The 10,516-nt window shown below is 41.9% G+C and overlaps 1 protein-coding gene across 2 annotated transcripts in view; it reads left to right on the forward strand.

Annotated features, from left to right (window-relative positions):
- Positions 1 to 8,345, forward strand: part of LOC110507771 (membrane-associated phosphatidylinositol transfer protein 3) — a 146,760-nt gene extending 138,415 nt beyond the window's left edge. For both annotated transcript variants that reach the window (XM_036965164.2, XM_036965165.2), the window contains exons 19-20: positions 106 to 487; positions 5,582 to 8,345. In XM_036965164.2, the coding sequence (XP_036821059.1) occupies positions 106 to 420 (315 nt within the window). In that variant the 3' untranslated portion in view covers positions 421 to 487; positions 5,582 to 8,345. The remainder of the gene's footprint in view (positions 1 to 105; positions 488 to 5,581) is intronic.
- Positions 8,346 to 10,516: the final 2,171 nt, after the last annotated feature.

The raw sequence follows: 10,516 nt of genomic DNA on the forward strand, positions 1-10,516 counted from the left end.
CGCACTCTCTCTCTCTCTCTCTCTCTCTCTCTCTCGCTCTCTCTCTCTCTCTCTCGCACTCTCTCTCTCTCGCACTCTCTCTCTCTCTCGCGCTCTTTCCCATAGTTCCTAAGTGATGGCTATGCAGTGCACCTCTCCTCACTGCAGTTTGGCCACCGGGCCAGACCCAAGAAGCTTTCCTCAGTACGCATGGTCCTGAAGAAAGGCTCCTTTGGCCTCTCTGCCAAACCCGACTTCCTGTGTAAACGCACCCACCTGAGGAGAACCATGTCTGTCCAACACCCTGATCCTCCCTGCACCCCCAACCCCAAGCCTGAGCGGGCCCAGAGCCAACCAGAGTCTGACCAAGACCCCGGGGGAGGAGGTGGCCATGGTGTCTGGGGGCGGGCCTCCATGCACCGTGGAGAAACGACACCCTGACGGACAGAGAGAGATGGAGGGATGATGGAAGAGGAGGAGGACAGGGGTCTCAGTGTCCAGGGTCAAGGTGAACATTCACACTTAAATTGTTTAAATTGCCCTATATTATACTCCTAGAACTGTATGATTATACCATCTCTCTATAATAGCAACACACTGAAAATATCCCCCCAGAACCTGTTTCTGCGTTGGTGTACTTGAGGCTGTGAAAATACCTTGTTCCCTCTTCCATTGTGTAATTTGTGTAGACTGCAGCATATGGGCAATTATGTAATGTGAATAAATTATTAATTTAGATATTGACTTTTGGCTCTTCAGCAATGTGGCCTAAGCCTCTGAGAACATAAGGCTTTGGAAAGCTTTGACTCCAAGCTGTGTACTCTAGTGCAGTCAATAAATGTTCACCTTGATTTTGTTATGTTTTGTGGTGTGGTACACAAGGGTCATCACAGCTGGAATAGGAGCTGCAGACGGCTTGATTTTGTTATGTTTTGTGGTGTGGTACACAAGGGTCATCACAGCTGGAATAGGAGCTGCAGACGGCTTGATTTTGTTATGTTTTGTGGTGTGGTACACAAGGGTCATCACAGCTGGAATAGGAGCTGCAGACGGCTTGATTTTGTTATGTTTTGTGGTGTGGTACACAAGGGTCATCACAGCTGGAATAGGAGCTGCAGACGGCTTGATTTTGTTATGTTTTGTGGTGTGGTACACAAGGGTCATCACAGCTGGAATAGGAGCTGCAGACGGCTTGATTTTGTTAAGTTTTGTGGTGTGGTACACAAGGGTCATCACAGCTGGAATAGGAGCTGCAGACGGCTTGATTTTGTTATGTTTTGTGGTGTGGTACACAAGGGTCATCACAGCTGGAATAGGAGCTGCAGACGGCTTGATTTTAATTATTATCATTTTTTTTATTTTACCCCTTTTCTCCCCGATTTCGTGGTATTTTGGTAGTTACAGTCTTGTCTCATCACTGCAAGTCTCGTTCAGTCTCAGGAGAGGCGAAGGTCGAGAGCGATGTTTCCTCCGAAACACAACTCAACCAAGCCGCTTCTTGACACAATGGAAACACCGTACACTTAGCGACCGTGTCAGCGTGCATGCACCCGGCCCGCCACAGGAGTCGCTAGAGCGCGATGTGACAAGGACATCCCTGCCAGCCAAACCCTCCAATAACCCGGGCGACGCTGGGCCGATTGTGCGCTGCCCCATGGGTCTCCCAGTCGCGGCCGGCTGCGACAGAGCCTGGACTCGAACCAGGCCTTAGACCACTGCGCCACTTGGGAGGCCCAGACATTATGATTTATACAGCTAAACAAAATAATAATAATAACAGCTTTACTGTCTGAGAGAAGGGGAGAGGGGCAGAGAGAGAGATAAAACTTAAAAAGTGAAACATGGAGAGAGAGACTGCAGTCAGAAAGATGGAGAGAGAGGAAAGAGAACGAGAGATGGAGAAAGCAGGCAGGAAGATATAGAGATAGGCGGAGAGCAGACAGACAGAAACGGAGAGAGAGCAGAGATCAGTCTGTATACTCCCTCATAAATATTCATGCAGGAACCTGAGATAGCTGTGCTATTATTAGGAACAGTTCCTTTATTTTAAAAGCCCAATGCCTCCTATTTTCCCATTTAACAGAGCCGAAATCCACTCATTTCTAGGTTTTGGGAATAGTGTTTCTGCAATTAAGGAGATTGGAGCATGGGTACTATGTCACTTCAGTGGGCCTGTAGGAACTAATCTACACTGAACAAAAATAGTCATGTGAAGTCCATAGATTGAAGCCTAATTTATTTATTTAAATGTATTTAAATTGACTGATTTCCTTATATGAACTATAACTCGGCAAAATCATAGACATTGTTGCATGTTGCGTGTATATTTTTGTTCAGTATAGTTGTCTTTCGTTGGTCACGGTAATGCACAGGTGAATAGGATAATTCACTGTTCACTTACAGAACATTCGGAAAGTAGTCAGGCCCCTTCCCTTTTTCCACATTTTGTTACATTACAGCCTTATTCTAAAATGTATTAAATATGATTATTTCTTCATCAAACTACACACAATACCCCATAATGACAAAGTGCAAAAAGGTTTTTAGAAATTTGAGCAAATGTATTGAAATGGAAAAACAGAAATACTTTATTTACATAAGTATTCTGACTCTTTGCTATGAGACTCAAAATTTAGCTCAGGTACATCCTGTTTCAATTTTTCATCCTTGAAATGTTTCTACATCTTGATTGGAGTCCACTTGTGATAAATTCAATTGACTGGATATGATGGAAAGTAACAAACCTGTCTATATAAGGTCCCGCAGTTGACAGTGTATGTCAGAGCAAAAACCAAGCCATGAGGTCGAAGGAATTGTCCCCAAAAAATGTTTGCTGCGTTGAAGGTCCCAAAGTACACAGTGGCCTCCATCATTCTTGAATGGAAGAAGTTTAGAACCACCAAGACTCTTCCTTGAGCTAGCCGCTGGCCCAACTGAGCAATCGGGGGAGAAGGGCCTTGGTCAGGGAGGTGACCAAGAACCTGATCGTCACTCTGACAGAGCTCCAGAGTTACTCTGTGGAGATGGGAGAACCTTCCTGAAGGACAACCACCTCTGCAACACTTCACAAATTAGGCATTTATGGTAGAGTGGCCAGACCGATGCCACTCCTCAGTAAAAGGCACATGACAGCCCGCTTGGAGTTTGCCAAAGGGCACATAAAGGACTATCAGACCATGAAAAACAAGATTCTCTGGTCTGATGAAACCAAAATGAAACTCTTTGGCCTGAATGCTAAGCTTCACGTCTGGAGGAAACCTGGCACCATCCCTATGGTGAAGCATGGTGGTGGCATCATCATGCTGTGGAGGTGTTTAAAGCGGCAGGGACTGGGAGACAAGTCAGGATCGAGGGAAAGATGAACGGAGCAAAGTATAGAGAGATCCTTGATGAAAACCTGTTCCAGAGCTCTCAGGACCTCAGACTAGAGTGAAGGTTCACCTTCCAACAGAACAACAACCCTGAGCACACAGCCAATACAATGCAGGAGTGGCTTAGGGATAAGTCTCTGAATGTCCTTCTGTGGCCCAGCCAGAGCCCAGACGAACCCGGTCGAACAACTTTGGAGAGACCTGAAAATAGCTGTGCAGCGATGCTCCCGATCCAACCTGACAGAGCTTGAGAGGATCTGCAGAGAAGAATGGGAGGAACTCCCCAAATAAAGGTGTGCCAAGCTTGTAGGGTCATACCCAATAAGACTCAAGGCTGTAATTTTATGTAAATTATGTAAATGTGTTATATTTCAGTTTTTTTAATTGTTATATACATTTGAAGTCGGAAGTTTACATACACTTAGGTTGGAGTCATTAAAACTTGTTTGTCAACCACTCCACACATTTCTTGTTAACAAACTGTAGTTTTGGCAAGTCGGTTAGGACATCTACTTTGTGCATGACACAAGTAATTTTTCCAACAATTGTTTACAGACAGATTATTTCACTTATAATTCACTGTATCACAATTTCAATGGGTCAGAAGTTTACATACTAAATTGACTGTGCCTTTAATTAAACAGCTTGGAAAATTCCAGAAAATGATTTCATGGCTTTAGAAGCTTCTGATAGGCTAAATTACATAATTTGAGTCAATTGGAGGTGTACATGTGGATGTATTTCAAGGCCTACCTTCAAACTCAGTGCCTCTTTGCTTGACATCATGAGAAAATCTAAAGAAATCAGCCAAGATCTCAGAAAAAAAGTCACAAGTCTGGTTCATCCTTGGGAGCAATTTCCAAACGCCTGAAGGTACCACGTTCATCTGTACAAACAATAGTATGCAAGTATAAACACCATGGGACCACGCAGCCTTGTTACCGCTCAGGAAGGAGACATGTTCTGTCTCCTAGAGATGAACGTACTTTGGTGCGAAAAGTGCAAATCAATCCCAGATGAACAGCAAAGGACCTTGTGAAGATGCTGGAGGAAACAGGTTCAAAAGTATCTATATCCACAGTAAAGCGAGTCCTATATTGACATAACCAGAAAGGCCGCTCAACAAGGAAGAAGCCACTGCTCCAAAACTGCCATAAAAAAAGCCAGACTACGGTTTGCAACTTCACATGGGGACAAAGATTGTACTTTTTGGAGGAATGTCCTATGGTCTAATGAAACAAAAATATAACTGTTTGACCATAATGACCATCGTTATGTTTGGAGGAAAAAGGGGGAGGCTTGCAAGCCGAAGAACACCATCCGAACCGTGAACCACGGGGGTGGCAGCATCATTTTGTGGGGGTGCTTTGCTGCAGGAGGGACTGGTCCACTTCACAAAATAGATGGGATCATGAGGAGGGAAAATGATGTGGTTATATTGAAGCAACATCTCAATACATCAGTCAGGAAGTTCAAGCTTGTTCGCAAATGGATCTGCCAAATGGACAATGACCCTAAGCATACTTCCAAAGTTGTGGCAAAATAGCTTAAGGACAACGAAGTCAAGGTATTGGAGCGGCCATCACAAAGCCCTGACCTCAATCCTATAGAAAATATGTGGGCAGAACTGAAAAAGCGTTTGCGAGCAAGGAGGCCTACAAACCTGACTCAGTTACACCAGCTCTGGGAAGCTTGTGGAAGGCTACCCGAAATGTTTGACCCAAGTTACACAATTTAAAGACAATGCTACCAAATACTAATTGAGTGTATGTAAACTTCTGACCCACTGGGAATGTGATGAAAGAAATAAAAGCTGAAATAAATCATCCTCTACTATTATTCTGACATTTCACATTCTTAAAATAAAGTGGTGATCCTAACTGACCTAAGACAGGGAAATTTTACTAGGATTAAATGTCAGGAATTGTGTAAAACTGAGTTCAAATGTATTTGGCTAAGGTGTATGTGAACTTCCGACTTCAACTGTATACATTTGCACAATTGTCTAAAAACCTGTTTTCGCTTTGTCATTATGGAGTATTGTGTGTAGATTGATCAGGGGAAAAAACAATTTAATCCATTTTAGAATAAGGCTGCAGCGTAACAATATTTGGATAAAGTCAAGGGGTCTGAATACCTTCTGAATGCATTGTCTATATACTGTATGTGGCTTTGGAATTTGATTGGAATTTGAACCACTATACTAACTGAATCTCTCTTTCTTTTGGCAGTGTCGTCACCTATTTTGGATCTTCTGCTGGTATCAGTTGTGTTAACCTCCTGCTTGGCTGCTTGGCCCTCTACACTTCTTTAACAGCTGCCCTTCTCCACTCCCAGGACTCAGTAGATGATGTTCCTCAAGCTTTCTCCTCATGCTTGAAACAGACATGGATTCATCCTAATGCTGTCTCTCAAGCTCAAATTATGTCCAATGTGGCAAAAGTTTTTTCAGTGGCAGTGCTAATGAATCAATGTGTTATCGTTTGTCAAGCTGAGAGAGAGAGACACTTTGGTCATTTGTAAAACGGTGCAGAAACATTTGCTGCAGAACATTAGATCAGCACACAGATACAACCAGAGTCATATGCCAGAAGACTCCCTCTCATCCCCCACTGGGAATAGTAACAGAGAAGATCCTGTTGAAACCTATGGAGGAATGTTCTAGCCCAAGCAATACACCGCCAGGAGATGTTCCAGAGGGTGTTCATTGATCTGCTGTGTTGACAGGTGGCAGAGCTACACCGACTGACTCTTGCAATTATGCTCTAGGTAAATAGGACAGACATCTTGTCCCTCTCTATGGTCTGTGTCCCCAGGATTGCTGTGGGGCCTCTGGCTGCTTCACGCTGGAGACATTAACCTTATGTTCCTCAGCCCGGCTGACCTAAACTAACCCCACTCCAGCCTCCGCCCTATAGCCATCCATCCATCTCTCCCTCTCTCATTCAGTCAGTCATTGAGGCAGAACATGGCTTCAGACAGCAGCCTGGTAGGGGGTCCATGGCCACTGGTTGCTCTGACTTGCACTATACAAGTACTACAGTATACCGTGGTGCTTGGTGGGCTGTAGTTCTGTGGAATGCTGTTACTCCTGCTGGCTCAGATACGATAGCGGGATTTTCTTGCTGTTGTGATCTTATATCGGTCCGCAGATGTTGAACTACATGTTTTACTCCTTCCCTGTCGAGGTTCTGGGCTCGTATGATATGCTTTGTAAAGCTGTTCGAGGGAAGGCTTGTACTGAATTGACTGGAAATGTTTACAGGTTGGTGATGAGATAGACACAGCCATCAGAGTAGTCATGACGACCTCTCATGAGGAATGATGAAATCAATGATTTGATTTTGTTATGGTCAAAAGTCTACGACATGGACCTGACAGTTGGAAGAGAATACGTCCTGTTAACATTATATCTTGCAATAGATCCTAACTTTTTTGTCAGGGGAAATAACATCATTCAGAATACGATAGTTAGCAGCCATTTTAGGAAAGCTACATCTTGAACTGTGAGGGTCATTGGGACTAATGAAGGGGCATGTCTATTGATATGAGATACCATGTCACCTTATCATACATTGTACTATGGTGGGTTAGGAAAAGATCTCACCTCTCTTTGCAACACACATATTTTTCTATGATGAAAAACTGTGTGCAGAAATATTTTAAAAGTGTGTTTTTTAAACTTTGTTGTTTAATGTGACTGATAGTTACTTTTGCCTTAATATCTATTTTGTTGTTGTGTAGAATAATGAAAATTATATTACTAACCTAATTGCTTGACCAAAGTATGAGTTTGACATTCATGAGAAAGTACATTGTATCTACTTGATATTTTGTCTTGTATACATTTTAAGTATATGCTGGAATGGAGTCATGCTTCATGTATGCACTGTGTGTGTGTGTGTGTGTGTGTGTGTGTGTGTGTGTGTGTGTGTGTGTGTGTGTGTGTGGGTGCGTATGCGTGTGCGTGCTTATGTGTACGTTTCTATATATTTAAGTATTACGTTTCTGTATAATCAAGTATTTATGGTGTAAATACCTGGAGCTCCAATATGCTCCTGAACATGAAAGTAAAGACCATGTATTCTGGAAGGAGAAGTCGAAGGTTGTTCAGTGTTGCCTGTTAAAAGCAGGAGTATGGTTCAGATTTAAGATGAGTGTTTCACCAAGGATTACACTGGCAAGGTTTTTATAACTGTCAAGAAAGAGTGACAGCTTTAGCATTGCCTCTGGGTTTAGTTTCAAACCCATTGACTGGAGAAGAATCTCTGTTGGTTAAAATTAGAAGCTTTGAAAGAGAGTGTGACAGAGAGAGAGAGAGAGAGAGATAAAGATAGTTGTTTGCTTTCCTCTTTTGTTTAACCACATTGAGTAACACAGCTTTGGGACAGTATCTAAGCTTACTAAACTAATGACAGAACAGTAGCTATATTTAAAACATGAATGTAAAAAAGTCCCAGTAACTCCATCCCTATAATAATGTCAATAACATACCAGCAACAATGTCCTGGTCTGGGTGAATACTGTTGATAGGATGATATACAGTTTGACTTGTGATTTGTATCTTGATCATGACAATGTCATCTGATCATTCCCATCAATATAATGTGTTGTACACAGTATGATAATGTGTTTTCGAAGACACTACCATAGGCGTTGTACACTAAGACATTTACAGTGATTCTGATTTCAGCTGGCCTGTTTCCTATAAAATGTGGTGTGAAAGGAAAAAATAAATTGCCATGAAATATTTTACATCATTTCTGTAAATTAAGTTATATTTGTTTATTGATTGTCATGCTATTCTATCTTGAGGTAAACTATATGGTCAGAGTTGCACTGCTGCAGAAAACCAATAGAACATTTTGTTCAGATTGTAGTGGAAACATGTGTTTATGTGATATGGTTTCCTGTAATTGTGTTCTTGGACTTCAACCATCTCTCACTATCTTGTCAGTAATAAAAAGAAAAAGAGCACAGACAGAGGCTCAATGTGATGATGATCCTGTGTCTATATTAATTGCCTTCACAGCTGTCGCTATAGACGCTCCTGTATTGTAATGGAGAGTCGAGAAGCAGGTGAAAAGTTGAATAAAATCCCTAACATGGAACGTGACAACATAACAGAAGAGTCTACGCATAAACACAGGAACAATACACGTATAAAGAGCACAGACAGAGGCTAAACTTGGTTTTAAAACTCCAATGCTCCTGTGTCTGTGTCAGTGGAGGCTCCTCGGAGCAGGAAGGGGTGGATCATCCTCAGTGAATTTCCTAAAAATAAAAAGTTATACATTTTAGATAAAACTATACAAAATGTATTCATGTCACCAAATAATAAATTAAAACTGTCACGTCTACCCCCTTTCCGGCGCTCAACGTCGCCGGTCCACTAACCACCAGTCCTGGCAATCCATCTTTACGCACACCTGGTAACCATCATTACGCATTACGCACACATGTGTCTCATCTGATCTGTCACCTGGACACAATAGTTGAACAGTTTTGAACAAATTCATTACTTCAAAAAAGAAGGAGGAGCAAGAGACAGCTAGATATATTTTGTCCATTTTTATTTCACTTAGCTAGCAAATGGAACTAGCTAGTTTTGCCTATTCAAACACCCGGCTCAATTAGAGGGATGCTATGTTAGCTACTGTAGCTGGCAATGACTCCAACACTGGAACTCATCCAAGTCAAGGTAAGCTTTACTAATTTATTGCCACTGGGGCCCGCCTGTGTAACTGTTAACAACTTACTGACTGAACTCTGTACTGCATGATTGTAGCGGTTTTACTAACGTTCTATTAGCTTTGTTGACTATGATGTTACTTTAGCTAATATGGTGACAATGGTGTAGGCTGTGTGTAGCAGTTATGATATGAAGGTTTGGCCTGGAAAGGTTTTTTAGTCTGGTCACAGACAGCTGATGTGTTGTGTATTGAAGTCCACAAGCAAAGGGAAAAGGTGAGAGGAGGAGAGCTCTTAGATGCGAGAAGGAACACAACAGACTGTATGTAGCTATGGAAGTTAACTGTGTGTGATCAGGGGTGTATAATTCCGCCGATTCTGTTGAAAAACGTTTCTTAAACGAAAGCAAACAGAATGAAATGGGGATAAACATACCTGATTTTGTCCAATAGAAACTCTTGTTTGCAACTGTTGGACCAATGATTACACCCTAGATCAGCTAGATGCAGGCAATAATGTGCAAGGCAGTATTGAATGTGTAACTGTCTGTCACCTCAAATTTGTCTCTCCACCTGTCTGCACCTGTGTTGTAAACTTTCATTCATAGGTTAGGTTGTAGCAACCTCATGATGGGTACAGGGAAAATTAGAGTATCATGTAGTAGCCTAAACCTATCAATGTTACATTTAACTGGGTGAAGGAAATATGAATGACAGTCCTCCAATATGCTGTAATAGAAAGGCCATGCTCATAAAAAAAGAATTGTCCTTAAACGGCACCAACTGCCACTGGTCTTTATTAATAACCTTCAAAGCTAGTAAGGTATCGTTCAGAGCCATTCAGAGCCACCTAATTCCTGTAGTGAAGTACTAGATGCTAATACCAAAGTATATTCCTTTGCTACTCTGATCTGATAGAGCACAGACAAAAGCTTTTGTTTCTTAGTTATCTTCAAAGCTACTCTTAAAGACCCTCAGTACTTGATTCCTGTACTGAAAAGCTAGCTGCTAAATACACTATACCTTTGAGCTAAATATGTTTGGTACTGTGACCTGAGATGTCTGTGATAAACTGAGCTGTCTCCTCCAGGTTATTCTCCAGCTCTAATAATCAGTCCTGGGAACTTCATCCCATCATTCTAATGACTCCATGAAGCCTATTATCACACATCTTTGTGCAGACCTCTTCTTAATATTTATGCTAATCCACAGCTATTTGGAAAGCTTCACCAGATAGCCCACATTATAAAATGTTAACCTAAATGCTTAATTACAGTGCCTTGCGAAAGTATTCGGCCCCCTTGAACTTTGCGACCTTTTGCCACATTTCAGGCTTCAAACATAAAGATATAAAACTGTATTTTTTTGTGAAGAATCAACAACAAGTGGGACACAATCATGAAGTGGAACGACATTTATTGGATATTTCAAACTTTTTTAACAAATCAAAAACTGAAAAATTGGGCGTGCAAAATT

The sequence above is a fragment of the Oncorhynchus mykiss genome, chromosome 27 (assembly GCF_057628025.1).
Source record: "Oncorhynchus mykiss isolate SJ-2025 chromosome 27, ASM5762802v1, whole genome shotgun sequence".
Lineage (NCBI taxonomy): Eukaryota > Metazoa > Chordata > Actinopteri > Salmoniformes > Salmonidae > Oncorhynchus > Oncorhynchus mykiss.